Source organism: Sus scrofa, chromosome 16 (genome assembly GCF_000003025.6).
Source record: "Sus scrofa isolate TJ Tabasco breed Duroc chromosome 16, Sscrofa11.1, whole genome shotgun sequence".
In the NCBI taxonomy this organism is placed as follows: domain Eukaryota; kingdom Metazoa; phylum Chordata; class Mammalia; order Artiodactyla; family Suidae; genus Sus; species Sus scrofa.
Genome location: NC_010458.4, coordinates 191,052 through 208,885, shown reverse-complemented (window position 1 = coordinate 208,885; position 17,834 = coordinate 191,052). Strand labels below are relative to the sequence as shown.

Below are 17,834 nucleotides of genomic sequence, written 5' to 3'. Positions count from 1 at the left end.
GTCTTTCTGCACATAGCTTGCCCTTCTGATTGTCTTCTCATCTCTCTGGCCACTCCTCAGCTTTCTTGGTGAGTTCATCTGTTCCTCAGATGTGTGACTAAGCCCTCTTCTCATCCCATTCACTCTCCCTCAGTGATCCCATCCAATCACACGGATCTAGTTATGACCCTAAAGCTCCAGATCACTTGTCTCTAGCTAATCTCTCTTCTTGAGTTTCTTACCTAAATATCTGTCTACTGGATAATTCGCCTTGGGCATCCCACCAACAAATCAAACTCAACACATCAACCCTAAGACACATTCCTTCCAAAGCTGCCCCTCCTGCCCACATTCTTTACTCAGTGTGGGATACCACCAAGCACAGACTGAGGTGCCTGAGCCAGAAGTCTGGGCTTTCTCTTCAGCCCTCCCCTACTGCTTCCCCATCCAAGTATCACGGAATTCTACCAACACCACCTCTTAAGTATCTTCCAAACCTGTCCACATTTCTCCATCTCCACTTCTAACCTGGATCCAGGCTACTCCATCCTTACCGGGGTTCGCCCCTCTCCTAACTGAACTCCCGGGTCCGTTTCTGCTCCATTCTCTACACCATCAGCAAGAAACTGTTCTGACCAACACAACTGCTACTTAAAACCCTTCCTGGTTTCTACTCTTTTGATGAAATCTCACCTCTTTAACTAGCTAGCCCCTTTTCATCTGGCCCTGACCTCTGAAGGATAGCAGAATATGCCACCCCAAAACATGCAACTTTGGCAGAATTATTTTGAGCTGACTGAGAAGAAGCAGATACAAGAAAAGCCCCCTGCCCTCCCCCATTTACCTAAAAGCAGGACATGAATTTTCTGATTTTATGCTCTTCTTTCCCCCCAGTTTTACTGAGATATAATTAACATACAGCACTGTGTAAGATTGAGGCGCACAGAATAATGATTTTACTTACCTATATCATGAAATACTACCACAATATGTTTAGTTAACACTGGTCATCTCCTGTAGGTACAAAAGGAGAAGGGAAATGGCTTTTCTTCTTTGCAATGAGAACTCTTCAAAAACTAGTTTCCTTTGTCGTGCCATTTCTCCACACATCTGTTGTTCTTTATGGAAGATAACATATAAGCCAGTTCTGAGCCACTTCCTTGAGTTACTTGTTTTTCCCAGGGTGTCCCCCATTTATACATGAGGTTATAAACATCTGGTTTTCTCTTGTTATTCCTTTATGACAGGGGTCTCAGACAGGAACTCAGAAGGGAAGAGACAAGGTTATTTTTCCTGCCTTATATCCCCTCTTCATCCTCAGCTCTGGTACCATGCCCTTCTACTTGACTCTGTAATCACACAACTCTCTTTTAAATTCACCTGAGCACCATGCTTTCTCAAATCTGGTGGCCTTTGCACAGGCTAGTCCCTTTGCCTAGAATATTCTTCCTTTGCTTTTAATCCAGCTACCTGATGAGCCATCTGTTTCAATGGAGGCTCTGCCCTGGTCCCCAAGCCTGGAGTAGGAACCTGAACCATGATGCCCTAGGCTCCACATTTCCATGTGGCTGTGGATTCCCACGGTCACCACAACCCTCATGACCCTTGCTCATAAGTCCAAAACTTTAACTGATTGGAAGCTCAATAAATATTTCGTTAAGTGAAAAGGCTGAAGGATTCCTATTTCTTCCTTGAAAAAAGCTCACTTATCAAAAAGGCTGCCAGGAATTCCTATTGTTGTGCAGCAGAAATGAATCTGACTTTTATCCATGAGGATGTGACTTCAATCTCTGGCCTCACTCGGTGGCTGGGCGATCTGGCATTGCTGCACTGCCGTGGGCTGTGGTGTAGGCTGCAGACAAATCTTGGATCCCGGGTTGCTGTGATTGTGGCTGTGGCTGGCAGCTGTAGCTCCGATTCAACCCCTAGCCTGGGAACTTCCATGTGCTGAGGGTACTGCCGCCCCTAAAAAGCAAAAAAAAAAAAAAAAAAAAAAAAAAAAAAAAAAAAAAAAAAGGCTGCTCAAAAGACTGCCAATTATCAAGCCATAACCCACATTCTCTAAAGTCACACAGCCATCACAATTATTAATTATTGATTCACTTAACATGTAACTGAATACCAATTATGGGCTAAAACCTTGCTTATTCCTTTATTCAAGGAAAAGAAACAGACAGTAAGCCCATGCTGCTCTAAAAATGGGACAATGTTACAAAATTTAGGGTTGTCTAAAGACTTGATTGTTCTGACACCAGGCACTCAAAAGGTAGTTTCCCAAACCAGGCCAGTAGAGGGAACTGTTGACTGGCACTATCAAGTCCCTGCAGCGTTGGAGAGAAGAGATTCTCTCCATGCAGAAGAAGGGAGAGTGCAGGGGGGAGCAGGGGAGGGCAGCCCAGACAGGCCTCCTCTCTGACACCGAGGGGCAGGGCCAGGTCCTGCGAGGAAGGCGCATTGCCGTGCCTGGTCAGAAAGGCTCCGAAAACTGGTGTTTAACAGGAAAGGCCAGGCAATGCTGGAAACCTCAGAGACTTCCCAAGTTCTAATTTATTTGAAACAGCAGAAACTGAGTAAAAGGAAAATGCTTCAAAACTCCATAAAAATCACAATGAGGTCAGATTAAAATCAGGACCGTGTGATGATAATAAAATAAGATAAATACAATGAAGAGGCATCTATTCCTGGCTCAGGCCAACTCATACACTCCCCTCTCAAGTGGGACCCTCCCGAAATCCAGGGTCCCATTAGAGTCGGCAGCCTGAGCCCATGGGCTATCCCCAGGAACCTCAGGGCCACCCAGTCCCCAGCAACAGTGACGTGAATAATAGCAGGCTGGCTCTCAAGGCATTTCCTCCAAAACCTGAAAGGTAAGTTCGAGGAATAATAAACAAGTTTGAAGGATGCCCAGGGGTTACTTACACGGAACCAACTTGATCTTACCCAGTTTTTCTCCCTGCGTCTTATTCCTGCTAAAGAGGAACAAGAAATGGAGAATGTGGAGTTCCCGTCGTGGCACAGTGGAAACAAATCCAACTAGGAAGGATGAGGTTGCGGGTTTGATCCCTGGCCTCGCTCAGTGGGTTGGGGATCCGGCATTGCTGTGAGCTGTGGTGTGGGTCGCAGACGAGGCTCAGATCTGGCGTTCTGGCGCCTCTGGAGTAGGCTGGCAGCAACAACAGCTGCAATTAGACCGTTAGCCCAGGAACCTCCATATGCCGTGGGTGCAGCCCTAAAAAGGACAAAAAAAAAAAAAAAAAGAAAAAAGAAAAAAAGAAAAAGAAATGGAGAATGTAAACACATAAAGCCTGGGACTGGTAATTCATTTCTTTGATAATCTTACTGCACTTTTGTTAGGGGGAGTATGGAAGAGAGGTTCAAATTATTGGCTAAATGAGATGGAGGGTTTATTTGAGGCTCTATTTTCATACATTCTCTCCACAGTAAAGGCCTACTTCAGATTTGACTGTATCTTTATTCTGCATAAAGATCCTTGGAGGTTAGGCTTTTCAGAGGACACCGAACAGGCAGATCAAGGCATCTGCATCTTAATTTGCACTCACAAATGCTGCGTGAGTCCTGTAAAAAGCCAGGACTCTCAGACAAGCTACACAGCCTAATAGCAAATAATGTAAACATGCAGTCGCTTTACAGTTTTTCTTAACCACACAGATTCTGTGGGGCCCCATGCCGGCCTGACCAAGTCATCTGGTGTCACTCCACCGCCCTGGCCAGCAACTTGTTTTGACGCTGAGGCGTGTGACACAACCCTGGCAGATAGAAACAAAGCTGTTCTGGAGGCTTCTGGAAATGTTTCCTATCTCAGAGAACAGATCTCATACAGGGCTTGGCTCCTCCTTCTTGAAAGCTCTCATGGTGTAACATGAAGCTATGCTGCTTGGAGCCGCCAGGCTGTCTGTGGATTGTGAGGGAAAGGTCAAGGGCATTTCTGAGAAGCTGGCCCTGGGTCCTGACATCACAAAGCCATGCAGTGAAGCAACGCCTCAACTGCCACCTTCAGACAGGTCATGTTGCAAGCCATTTCCTCATCGCTGAAGCCTGTTTCCCTATGTATTCAGTAAGTCGAACCCAAAAGGATCGTAACAGATCCTAGCATCCGATGATAATCAGGGAAATAAAACTGCAAACGTGAGATTTGGAGTGGCCTGACACTGAGAAAAGTCCCTTTCCAGGATAAGAACCCCCTTGGGAACATGGTGGGAGGTAGGAGTTGGCACAGGTTTCCTTAAAGCCACTTGGCAGGGGTTATATAATGTGCACATTTAAAACGCACAGGCCCTGGAGTTCTTGCTGTGGCATGGTGGGTTAAGAATCCAACTGCAGTGGCTCAGGTAGCTGCAAAGGTGTGGGTTTGGTCCCTGGGGCAGTGGGTTAAGGATAGGGCATTGCCATAACTGAGGTGTAGGTCACAGCTGAGATTCAATCCCTGGCCCAGGGAACTTCCATATGCCATGGGTGTGGTCATAATAAAATAGAAAATAAAACGTGCACGCTCTTTGATGAAGCAATTGAATTCTGAGAATCATCCATCCATTTCTTTTTTTTCCTTCTCTGCCTGGCTCTGACCTCCAAAAACTGCACTTGCAGGTTCCTTAGTCCTGAAGGTGCGGCTCAGCTGGGGCTGGAGGTGGGGGTGTGTGTGGGGGGGGTATGTGCCCTGCCCCCATCTACCTCCCACCTCAAGGGGCTCAGATGTCCAAGGTCCCAGCTCCTGGGGGCAGGGGGCAGCCCTCTGAGTGCCCCCTCTCTCCAGGGCCCACCCCTAAGCTCTGCCCACCCCCCAACAACAGTCCCCCTACAGATTCTCTACATTAGCCTCTGGGTACACCTGCCAGGATGCTGACAGGTAAGCCCTCCTCAGAAATGTACCCTGAGACACAAGACTTCACTCCAGCTTTGTCCATAACAAGCTCATCAGAAACCCCTGCACACTCGACTTTAAATTCAGGAGACAGGATTATGCGTACTTTTGCCTGTCCACCCACAGACCTAGCACTTAGCCGAGCACTTAGACATGAAGTGACTGCTGGGTAAATATTTATTTTAAATGAGGAACTTGCATAGAATGGATGGGCCAGAGTTTATTGAACTGTTATAGGATGTGAGGGATACAGCTGTGAACTTGCCATCACTCGGGTGTGCAACTGTAGGAACCAGGCAAAGTTCCTAGATCGATGGAATGGAAAAAGTTAAAATCACAAGCTCTCCAGAATTATCCCATTCATGTAAACAAAACAACCTTTTGAAAAGGAGAGAAGGAAGGGTAATCAGCTAGAATGCAATCAATCGATGAACTGGCGAGAGGGAAAAGAGACATTTCTTCTTCTTCTTTTTTTTGTCTTTTTTGGGCCACACCCATGGCGTATGGAAGTTCCCAGGCAGGGGTTGAATCAGAGCTACAACTACCAGCTTATGCCACAGCCACAGCAATGCCAGATTCCAGCCGAATCTGCAACCTGTGCTGTAGCTCACAGCAACACTAGATCCTTAATCCACTGAGCAAGGCCAGGGATCAAAGCCAAATCCTCACAGACGCTAATTTGGGTTCTTAACCTGCTGTGCCACAATGGGAACTCCAATATTGCTTCTTTTTTTTTTTTTTTTTTTTTATATTGCTTCTTTTTAAAAAAAAATACTTCCATGGTGATTTTTTGCTGTAAGCACGTGTTAGTAGACATCTTTTGGAATTAAGAAATCATAAAATAAATAAAACTGGTTGTGGAATTGGATTAAAATGGAATCATTTGATTCTATCAGCTAAAAAAGCCAAACAGCCTCTCTTTGGTCAAAACAGTACATAAAAGGCACAGACAGATGCTCAATTGCTCTTTTTTAGTCTCACTTTGATTTAGTGACAGCTCTGTGTCCTTCTGCTGACATCTCACCCAGGTCAGGTCAGTGCCCCTCCCCTCTTCAGCTCTAAGATCCACTGAGAGGCACCCCGAGCCCCCATTCTGTATGGGAGCCTGGCAGGCCCTAGTTCTCAGAATGAGATCCCCAGACCTCCAGCATCAGTGTCATCTGGAAACCCCCTTAAATGCACATTCTTGGCCCCCACCCCAGACCTGCACAATCCAAAAATCTGGGGGCCAGGCCCAGCAATCTGTTTTAACCAAATCTGGATTAAAACATAGATTACCACCCAGGGGTAATGATGATTCAGCTTGTAATCAAGATGGACCCTATGGGGCCTTCTCAGGACAGATTTCCCCCAACCACACACACACTCACACCATGTCCTCTGCCTACCTCTTGTTTATAGAAAAACTTTGGCCTCCTATGCCTTCCCCAAGTTCCAAAGAAAAAATTTAGCCAGAGAAGTGAGAAAATGCAGAAATAAAGGAAAACGGTCAAGCAAGACAAATTAATAATAGTTTAGCCATTAAACAAAGTCAAGGACTTTTAGTTCCTTCTCAAGGGCTCTAAATAACGTTCTGAGTCATGTCCTTTGAGCTGTGTTACAGTTACTGAGACCTCCACCCAGTCGAAGAGGTCTGGGTGCATGCTGACCACAAGCACATAGACCTCAGACTGGTTGGAAGAAGGTGGATGATGTTGATTCCTGATTACCTCACCAGCAACCAATTAGAAGAAGGTCCATGAGCTGATTACACACCCCGGAACCCCCCTTCCTCACCCTGTCTTTAAAAACTTTTTCCTGAAAGCCATCAAGGAGTTCAGGCCTTTTGAGCACTAGATGCCGGGACTCCTTGCTTGGTGCCTGCAATAAACACTGCCCTTTCCTTCACCCCAACCCAGTGTCAGTGGGTTGGCTTTACTGCGCACAGGCAAGTGGGCCTGAGTTTGGTTCAGTAACAAGCTCAATGCTGAGAGTCAAGCTATGCTTCAAGGTCATGGTACTCTCAGGGAGTGGGGCGGCCCCAGGATGCTGTCACCTCAACCTGGAGGACAGGTGCTGTCACCTCAACCTGGAGGAATTGATTAGGGGAAAATAGCTATGTACAGAGCTTGAACAAATCGGTAAATAGACTGAGGATCTTGGAAGCCAGGAAAGAGGAAAAATCCATTATGATGTTTTTGTTTTTATAAAAGGAAACAGAAAAGAATCCATCTACAAATCCAATTACATTGCTACATCTAGAAAGTAAAATCAAAGAGATTTTATCCTTAACCTTCATTGCTGTATGTGTTTGACTGCTTATGTGTTGCTCTTCCACCCTCCTCCCTGCCCAAACACTGCCTTCTACAATCAACTTGCAAGAACATGAGCAGGACCAAATAGAAAAAGCACCCAGAACAGCCACCACATTGTTGGCCTCCTCCTGCATGACCCAGTCTGGTCACAGCCCCCACTCCCACCATACCCTCACCTCTGGTACTCATATAATCAAGCACACTCCAGCCATGCCAATCCTGTCAGGGTAGCTAAGGTTAAATGAGGTCATAAGAATGGTGCCCTGGGAGTTCCCGTTGTGGCTCAGTGATTAATGAATCCGACTAAGAACCATGAGGTTGCGGGTTTGATCCCTGGCCTTGCTCAGTGGATTAAGGATCCCGCGTTGCCGTGAGCTGTGGTATAGGCTGCAGGTGTGGCTTGGATCCTGCATTGCTGTGGCTGTGGCGTAGGCCGGTGGCTACAGCTCCGATTCGACCCCTAGCCTGGGGACCTCCATATGCTGGCGGGAGCGGCCCAAGAAATGGCAAAAAGCCAAAAAAAAAAGAATGGTGCCCTGATCCAACAGGACTGGTACCCTTGTAAGAGGAGCCATCAGACACTGGGATCTGGCTCTCTCTGCTGCCGTGCGAGGACATGGGGGAAGATGTCACCTGTAAGCCAGAAAGAGGACAGGAACCAAATGGCCCAGTACCCTTGACCTTGGACTTTCAGCCTCCAGAATGATGAGAAATAAATTTTTGTTTCAGCAGCCCAAACAGACCAAGGCATTAGGTACGCTCATGAAGAAAGAAGGCCATGTAATGCAATAAATTGCATGAAAACAAACTAATGAAGTAATAGGAAGTGATATGAAGCATTTCCGCAGATTTGGAGTCAAGCATAGAAAAGAAATTTTTTAAATGATGGGAGCAAGTGATGACATGAGGATGTAACCTACACCTAAGAGGAACTCCAGGAAGAACAAGCGAAACAAGGTAGATGCAATGTTCAAAGATAATAGAAAAGTGTTCCCTAAAGTGTTCCCTTCTATGCTTAATAGAAGTCACACAAACACAGGGAGAAGGAACCGAGATACAAAAGATATGTGAAAATGATGGTTTGTAGGTTTTCTGGTTGGTGGTGACTGGATGGGGACTTTTCTCTGTCTAGGATTGGGGGCGGGGGGTGAGCAGGAGATGATCATATTCTTAAGAAACACCTGGGAATCAACAAAGACAAAGAGCAGGCTGGGCTCAGGTTATTCCTCTACCACACAAAATGTGGGGAAAAAAGGCAAAAGACAAGTTGATATTACTGTGCAAATAAAAGTATTTTCAAATAGGCAGAAATTCAGAAAATGCCTCAAGGGTATAAAGCTACAATTAATATCGCTACACACACAAAGTGCCCTAGCCAATTGATCAGTGAGCTTTTCTTCCTGAACATTCTCCTACCCTAGCCCATGCCATGGCCCTGCTGCCCAGGGACATCAGATAACCCATCTGGACTCCAACAGCTGGGGCTCCGCGCTCTGAGCCTACCCCGCCTTGGAGACCTCTGACTTGGATGGCTCGGCATTTCAAAGGCCTGGGGACCAAATGATAGTGATGTTTCTCCAAACACCTATCCTTTCACGTCCACCCCTTGAGTTGGGGTCATCCCCTGTCCAGAAGGCTGAAAACCACCTCCCACACCTCTCCCCCACAACCCACATCACAACCACCGGGACCTGAGTCCTCTGCCACTTGCCTCTCGCTCCTTCTCTGCAGCTGCCTCATGGCCACCAGATCACCTCACCCCTGTCCCCACACACCCAGCCTCATGCGCTCAAAGGCATCCTCCCCACCCCAAATTCTATCTCGACCCTTACTGACCTGGTCCCTGCCTCCTTCCGGAGCTACCTCTCCCCTGTCTTAGTCACACTCGATCCTTGGCCATTCCTAAGACAGCCAGCTCCCTCTGATCCATGGCTTCCAGGTACACAGGCTGCCCCTGACTTCTTCAAATACTTGGCACAGGCCCCTCCTCCACCACCCCTGTCCTGAACCTCCAGGTGATGTGGGGTGTTCTCACCCCAAGGCTCCTAGCACCCCTCCATCTGAGCCCCAACAGATGGCTATTTAGCCAGAAGAATTACTTGAGGGCAGAATGGCCCTTCACTCAGCACCTGATCCTGGACGCAGGTCCCTGGCCAGTGGGAGGTAACGAGCAGGTCACTGAACGCCTCTCATAGTATCCTTTGACACTTTTGCTATTTAGGACGTTGTGCAGCTGGGCTTTCAAAGCCTGGAGTGTCTCCCTGGAGGCAAAGCTTCACACCCTGAAACCTGATGAGGTCAACACATGTGAGAACAACCCAGACGCCTGGTTAAGTATGAGGGGTTTTCCACCTTAGGCGTCTTGACTGAAAAGCAGATGTGAACAGACTAGTTCCTGACACGGGATGAAACCGCAAGACGCTGGTATCTCTGGTCCAGCCCCCCATGATAGCTCAGACACAGGACCCTGTGATGCAAGACAGCACAGAGAGGTCCCCTGGGGTGGAAGCGGCAGAAGTTCCTTTTCCAGAATCTACGTGCAGCATGGTTTGGGGCATTGCTGCAGCTTCCCGGCCCTGAGTCCAATTCTCAACAATGGGGTAAGGTGCCCCCACATTCCCTTAATAAACAAACACCTTTTCTTCCTAACTCAGCCAGAAGCAGCTTCTCTTTTGCCAACTGAGAATCTGAGTGATGCAACAGATGTCATCTTGAAAGTCAAGAATTTTGAAAGTGGTCATTTACGAACATGCTTAATAATACCCCAGTTACAAATGAAGTCTGGAACTGAAGGGACAAGCCAGTTTCATATTTGTCTCCCAAAATGTCAATTCTAGAAAGGAAAGCCACAGGGCACTTAGCAAGGCTGGTGTAAGAACCACCTCTTGAGATGACCGTCTTTGGCAGAACAACACCTACCCTTTACCAGGCGCTCTCACTAACGGCCCCACTTTTAGCACAAAGCCCCTGGGTTTTCTTTACATCTCCGGGCAAAGTGCAAGGTCACCTTGTAAATGTGTCTACTTTTATACCTTAACTACCACTAGTGTCCCTTCCACTAATGACTTCGCCAGCATCTTTTAGACCCCAGTCTCCAAGGACTGGGTGGGGTGTGATGTTCGGGAGGGAGGGTTGATGCCAGGCTGAATTTTGTAGCAGGACCTTTCCCAGAGTGCACCCCCGACTCATGTCCTCTGCCTGTATTTTTTATTTTTTTTGTTTTTTAGGACCACACTCTCGACATATGGAAGTTCCCAGGCTGGGGGTCAAAAGGGAGCTGCAGCTGCCAGCCACAGACACAGAACTTGGGATCCAAGCCGCATCTGCAACATATACCAAAGCTCATGGCAACGCCAGATCCCCAACCTACTGAGCGAGGTCAGGGATCCAACCCAAATCCTCATGGATACTAACTAGTCCAATTCGTTTCCACTGAGCCATGATGGGGACTCCTGCCGGTGTTTTTATCTATAGAAAAACTAGTCAAAGAATCAATTTAATCAGAGAAGTGAAAAAACACAGAGAAAAGGGGAGACAGTCAAGCAAAACAAAATAATAATTGTTTAGCCACTCGACAAAGTTGAAGACCTTTAGTTCTTCCTCAAGGGCTAGAGAAATACTCTGAGCCTTGTCCTTGCAGCAGTTTTGCAGGTGCTGAAGCCCCCATGGGGTGGAAGAAATTAACTGTGTGCTGCCCACAAGCACGCTGACACCAGACCGGCTGAAATCAGGTTGATGACGCTGACTCACCACCCACCAATCAGGAAAATGTCCATGAGCCTTACTCCTTGAACACTATAAGATTTCTCACTACCCCCTCCAGGGAGGGGCACAGTCTTTGAGGCACTCTCCTGCCGTGTTCCCCTCTTTGCCTGGCAATTAAAGCTACTTTTTCTGTTTCCTCCAACTCTGTTGCTGCATTTCTATTTGGCATTGTTGTACAGAGGCAGCTGATATTTCAGCAACAGTTTCTAGGGCAGCTTTATGTTTAAAGACTTCAGGCAGTTTCAGGACCTCCCATCATGGCTGAGTGGTTAGCGCATCCAACTAGGAGCCATGAGGTGGCAGGTTTGATACTTGGCCTTTCTCAGTGGCTTAAGGATCCGGCATTGCCGTGAGCAGTGGTGTAGGTTGCAGACGTGGCTCGGATCCCAAGTTGCTGTGGCTCTGGCACAGGCTGGTGGCTACAGCTCTGATTGGACCCCTGGCCTGGGAATCTCCATATGCCAAGCGTGAGGCCCTAGAAAAAACAAAACAAACAAACAAAAAAAGACAAAAGAAAAAAAAAAGACTTCAGGCAGTTTCAGAGCTAGTTCTGCTCCACACTGAGTTTTGCCCTAGTGGGTAAATGGTACTTGTAACAGAAAACAGACCTGACTCCATGTTGGACCCATTCCTTTAGCTCTAACCCTTGTGCTCTGTCCCCTGTGCTTAGTCATGCTGGCTCTGCACCTTTTGTAAAAGAATGCTGCCTACAGCCTGAAATATACAGGATAGCCCCTTCTCAAGGCTCTGACCCTTAAAGGTGTAACAGTTTTCCACTCACATAGAGATACAAAGTTGCAGAACAGAAAATAATAACTGAATTGTTGGAGGTTTATTGCCATCAGACAGACTTACTGCAGACAACTCCAAGAACAAAGGATTCCTACACCAAGAAGTTTGCAACAACCAGCCATGGCCACTCCTCTTTTGGTATAAAAGAAGCTTGAATTCTAACTTGGGTAAGATGGTTCTTTGGGAAGAGTCCACCATCTTCTCTGTCTGCTGGCTTTCCAGATAAAGTTGCTATTCTTTGCCCCACCACTTCTTGATTTATAGGTCTGTGGTATGTGAGCAGAACAGTTTTGGATGCAGTCATCCAGTGCCAAACACAAAAAGAGAGTATCACCTACCCTCAGCTCTTTTCTTGTCCCTTTTAGCAGGAAAGCATGGCTTTTGATCCATTTCATCCTTCCATCATCAATCTCAAGAGCTGAGGTCCCGCACAGGCCCCCCTCCAGACTTAGTTCTGGGAAGGAAGGGGAGCTGGGTCTTACCTGCCTGCGCAGCTGTGATTAGGGCCGTGTTCCCCTCGCTGTCCTGCCAGTTGACGTCAACGTGGGGACACTCTGCTAAGACCACCACGGTATCCACAAAGCCATGGTAGCAGGCGATAATAAGGCCAGTCTAGAAATGAAGAGGGAAGTGGGTCAGTGGGGCAGAGCGTGCATCACCATGGCAGACCCCACGTGCACCCCTTGCCCAGGGTCGGGGGTGCTGTGCACAAGACAAGCAGGGGTAAGCAGGAGGCGAGGACCCATTCCTGGCTCCCGGAGGCAGGTTAGAGCCAGCTGACCACAGTTCTTTCTTAAATGTATGTTCAGCATTGAGGACCAGTAAGGCACTATGTACAGCACAGGGAACTATGTATAATCTCTTGGGACAGAACATGATAGAAGAGGATATTAAAAAAAAAAAAAGAAGAAGAAGAAGAATGGGTGTTCCCATTGTGTTTCAGGGGGTTATGAACCTGACTACTATCTACGAGCATGCAGGTTTGATCCCTGGCCTTGCTCAGTGGGTAAAGGATTTGGCGTTGCTGTGAGCTGTGGTGTGGGTTGCAGATGTAGATCCAGTGCTGTTGTGGCTGTGGCAGAAGCTGGCTGCTGCAGCTACAATTTGACTCCTAGTCTAGGAATTTCTGCATGCCTCAGGTATAGCCCTAAAAATCAAAAAAAAAAAAAAAAAAAAAAGTATGTATATATATGTATGTATGACTGGGTCACCTTGCTGTACAGCAGAAATTGAAGGAACATTGTAAGTCAACTATACTTTAACAAAAAATTAAAAAAAATTTTTTTAAATATTTGGGGACAAAGACCCTGTTCTCAGGGTGCTTGTACCCCATTCTAATGGGAGGAAAAGCCATCAACTACAGGGCTAAGGTGTAAGAGCTGGAGTGTGTTAGAAAGGAAACTTGAGTCAGAGAGTTTGTGAGGGCAGGGGCCACATGGCTCAGTCTCAGATAGGCACTGGAGCGGGTGCAGTGACATGGGGCACTGGTGGGAGGAGGTGGGGAAAGATGTCAAGGGGATGTGGAGGGGGGAGAGGCTGCAGGCAGAGAGCCTCGCTCAGGAACCAGCCTGGAGACTGGTGGCCACAGGTGACCTCAGTGGGGTTTGCTCTGTGTGGGTTGGGGAATGCTTGGGGTGGTGCACTGTCAAGTATCTACATCAATTCTGGCTACTCAGTGGAAAACAGACTCTACTATGAGTGGAAGCAGGAAGACCAAGTTGGGGGTGTGATGTCTCTATTTCCTGGCACACAGCTCCTAAACACCTGGGGATTCAGTTTTTCTGTATGCTAATGAGATGAATCAGGGTGGGGGTGGGTGCTAGGTGGCTCCAGGATGGGGGCTGGTCCCTAAGAAAACCAATCTGGACATTGGAAGTTTAGATCTTTCAGCTTCAATGCCTCACACGCCTCTTGGATCAGGAGGGGAGGGATTGAAAACTGAATCCAGTCGCTAATGGCCAATGATTTAAGAGCTAGAGCCAACTGTGCCTTCAAACCCTAAACAATGGGGCTGAGAGAGCTTCTGGGTTGGTGAACACACCGAGGTGCTGGGAGGGTGCTGCTTTGGGGAGCAGGCGTGGAAGCCCAGCACCCCTACCCCACACCCGGTCCTGACTCTCCATCATCTGGCGGCTCCTCTGCTGTGGCCTTTAGAACAAACCACTAACAGGAAGAACAGTGATTTCCCCAGTTCTGTGAGTCAGTCTAGCAAATTACCGAACTTGGGGAGGGGCTGAAGGAACCCCCAAACTTATAGCTAGTCAGTTAGAAGGTGGCCCCTGGGTCCTGTGACTGGCATCTGATGGGGGGGGCGTCTTGTGGGACTGCCTGGGGGACCCCTGGGTATGTGCTGACTCTGGACAGTGTCAGAGATTAATTGAACTGTGGGATACCCTGCTGGTGTCAGAGAATTGGAGAATAGGGGTGGAAAAACGAGAAGGATCTGATGTCAGAAAATCCACATATGTGATGTCAGAAAAAAAGGCTCCTGACAGTGTGGGCAGGTGATGACGGTGGTGGTCACCCACCTGCCAGGAAGCGGGGCCAGAACACCATGTGCTGGTGCCCTGATGGCAGATTTCTAGCCTCTGGAACTGTGGGAAATAAATTTTTATTGGGAGGCAACCAGGTTTTTTTTGTTTTTCTCCTTTTTTTTTTTTTTTTTTTTGGTGCTAATGGAATTCCCAGGCCAGGGATCAGATCCTAGGCGCAACTGTAACCCAAGCCACAAATGTGGCAACACTGGATCCTTAACCCACTGTGCTGGGCGGGGCATCGAACCTGCGTCCAGCACTCCCAAGACACTGCTGATCCTGTTGCGTCACATGGGGAACTCCGGGCTACCATTTTATGGTATTTTGCTGTGGCAGGCCCAAGCTGATTAAGACCCCTTGTAGCAAAGGGAAATAACTCAAGACTCAGGTTCACCTGCTCATACACATGGTTTCAGCGAGATCCAGAGTTAACGATCCAGTGATGATACTCTGCACCTACCAGTGCACGGGAACGTTTAGGGCAACCCCACAGTGGCCCAGCTTTATTTCTGCCAGATTTGTAATAATAATGTACGTTTTACTGGAATGAGAAGACGGGGTGGGCCACCTGCCTAACCATCTCAATAAGGCTCCCACTTGCTCTCCCAATATATTAAATCTCAAATATTACTTTTTTAAAGTTTTAGAGAATACCTTTTTTTTAACACATTCATACTGCAGCAAATCTATGACCACAGCAAAGGCTATTTAATATACTCCAGCTGTGCCTTCTTTGAAATAGGTCATTTTATCTATAGAATGAAATATTTCACAATAATTTAATTTTAAAGAGAATAGAGCATGGAGTCAGCCCAGGCAAGCTCTACTTATAAGCTTTCCGTGTCTCCGATAACCAGAGTTCACTGCCACCATCTCCATCCTCCCAGCTCACTTGTCAGCTCACTGCTGCATAAGTGGTCTAGAAATCTTGGGGTCCCACCTCGTAAATGCCAGAATTTCCTTTTGAACTTCTTTGGGTGACATCTCAAGTATTCTGTGATTTCCTGACATATAAATAAGGCATGTTCCATAAAAGGCATCTACTTCCTTTTATATGATTCCACAAGAAGAAGCTCATATTTACTACAGAAAAAAAAATCCAAAAACATAGATTAGAAAAAAAAAAATTAGTCTAGACACACAGTCACACATACACACAAACACACAACTTTTTTTTTTCTTTAAACCAAAACACTGGATTATTTGCTATATGTTTGCAGGAATATATGAGTGATGTCTTTTCATACCAATAAAAGTATTAGAAATACTTGTCAACACTCCCCACGCTGCAGGGTATTATATGTATGGCAGAATCTTAGTAATTTAATGGATTCCTACTTTTGGACACTGAGATTGTTTCCCATTTTTTTCTGTTATGAGCAGGACCTGCAATGAAAATTCCTAGAGCTAGGGCTGTGTAGGTATCACCCCTTATTTTCTCAGGGGACATTCTTAGAAGCAGTATGTCTGGATTAAAGGAGTTATTTTGAAGGCTTTTAACATATATTGCAAACCCACCCTTCAGAAACATCTCAAAGGACATCTGCCTCCGCCAATCCTGCCATCAAACCATTGGTTAGGGATTCTGTGTTAAAGGAAGAATTCTCATCGTCAGGTAATAAAGACGGAGGCTCTCCAAGCACCTGGGGTCCTCAGGTCCTTTGGGCTCACCCTCACCTTCACTGTTTCCTGCCCTAACCACCAAGGGGGTCATCTGTTCTAGACCCACAGCCCCTTCCAACCCCAAAGGTGAGCGTTCCTCCAGTGTGCAACAGACCCCTTCTGACAGGAGCCTTGGAAATCTTAGCTTAATGTTAGGTCAGAAATGAAGACTATCAGAAAAAACAAACAAAAACGATAATGAAATTTGAGGTCTCGGGATAAAATGGCATTGACCCCAGATATTGTGGCTCTCGTCTCCACAGAGACGTAATTACTATTAAAACATCATTACCTTTATTGCCTATTTCCTGGGAATCTGTTCCAAATGTCTGACATTTCTTTTTATTTTTTAATGGCCACACTTGTGACAGATGGAAGTTTCCAGGCTAGGGTAGAATCTGAGCTGCAGCTGCCACCCCCAGCCACAGCAATGCCAGATCTGAGCCACATCTGCAACCTAAGCTGCAGCTTGTGGCAACGCCAGATCCTTACTTAACCCACTGAGCAAAGCCAGGGGTCGAACCCACATCTTCACAGAGATAACACCAGGTTCTCAACCCGCTGAGTCACAAAGGGAACTATGACATTTCCATTTTTCAAGCTAGCATTAAGCTGGAAACTAAAGTAAACTTAAACTCTGTCTTAGCTGGAGCATCTTGGTGCCCCCGACAGGAAGCTGGGAGGGGAGGTACAATTCTTGGCAATTCCTGACCATGCCTCCCAAGACCATTCAACAAGACTTGTGCAAAGGAAAGAACTGTCTACCCATTGAATCAGCAGAAGCCCACTGGCACATCGTCCCCTGAAGCCACAGAGAGCTTGTATTTTAAATTACAAGCAAAGCATTCATGAGAATAAAATATTATTATTAATGGAAAAAGTAAGCTGCCTAAAATAAAAACATTTTATTCATGAGAATAAAATGTTACTACTAATGAAAAAAGTAAACTGACCTACAAATGGAGACCCCTATTTGGAGGCCAGCTAGAAACTCTAGACCCTCAAAATACAACTCTAATTTTCAAGGCTTACATACAGTATAAAAGTCAGAGCAACAACAAAAAAAATACGTTGGGATGTTTCTGCTTAAAAATTGTAAGCATTTGTACATCAAAAAAACAAAGATAAAGAAACCAAAATCTCCACCTTAAAGGAAGAAAACAGTATATAACTCCAGAATTCTAACAATGTCATTTATCATATTAACATATTAAAGTAGGGGAAGGAGAAAAATGGTTATCCTTTAAGTGTGTTAAACCTCTCAATACACACACTCACCCTAGAAAATGCAGAGAAAACATCTAGAAGGATTACAACAAAATATTAAGAGTGGTATCCTCTGTAGAAGAAAGAGGAATAAAGGTGTGTGATGGTTAATTTCATGTGTACCCATATATTTGGTTAAACATTACTTAAGGTAGTTCTATGAAGGTATTTTTGGAATGAGAATAACAATTTAAATCCGTAGATGCTGAATAAAGCAGAATACCCTTCGCGGTGTGGGTGGGCCTCGCCCAACAGTTGAAGGCCTGAATAGAAAAAGACTGATCTCCCCCGGGCAAGAAGGCATTCTGCCAGCAGACTGCCTGTGAACTTGAACTACAATTCCCCCCTGGGTCTCCAACTTGCCAGTCACCTGCAGATCTGCATCTGCCTAAGCTTCCACAATTGTGTGAACCAGTTGCTTAAAATAAATCTCTCTAGAAGTTCCCATTGTGAATCATCCCTTTGTCCAGCACGACCCACTGCCCGAATTCACTTAGTAGCCATCTTGGTTTTCAGATTGACTGTCCTGGTATAGCAGTGCTCATGTTCAAAACAACATTTACTGGAGTTCCCGCTGTGGCACAGTGGGTTAAGGATCTGATGCCGCAGCCTTAGTTGCTATGGAGGTGCAGGTTCAATCTCTGCCCCCATGCAGTGGGTTAA

General features: G+C 46.4%; 1 protein-coding gene across 1 annotated transcript in view; it reads right to left on the bottom strand.

Annotated features, from left to right (window-relative positions):
* ANKRD33B (ankyrin repeat domain 33B) overlaps window positions 1-17,834 on the bottom strand; it is an 84,330-nt gene that overhangs the window by 24,930 nt on the left and 41,566 nt on the right. The window contains exon 2 of the mRNA XM_003134179.4: window positions 12,192-12,321. Within this exon, the coding sequence (XP_003134227.1) occupies window positions 12,192-12,321 (130 nt within the window). The remainder of the gene's footprint in view (window positions 1-12,191; window positions 12,322-17,834) is intronic.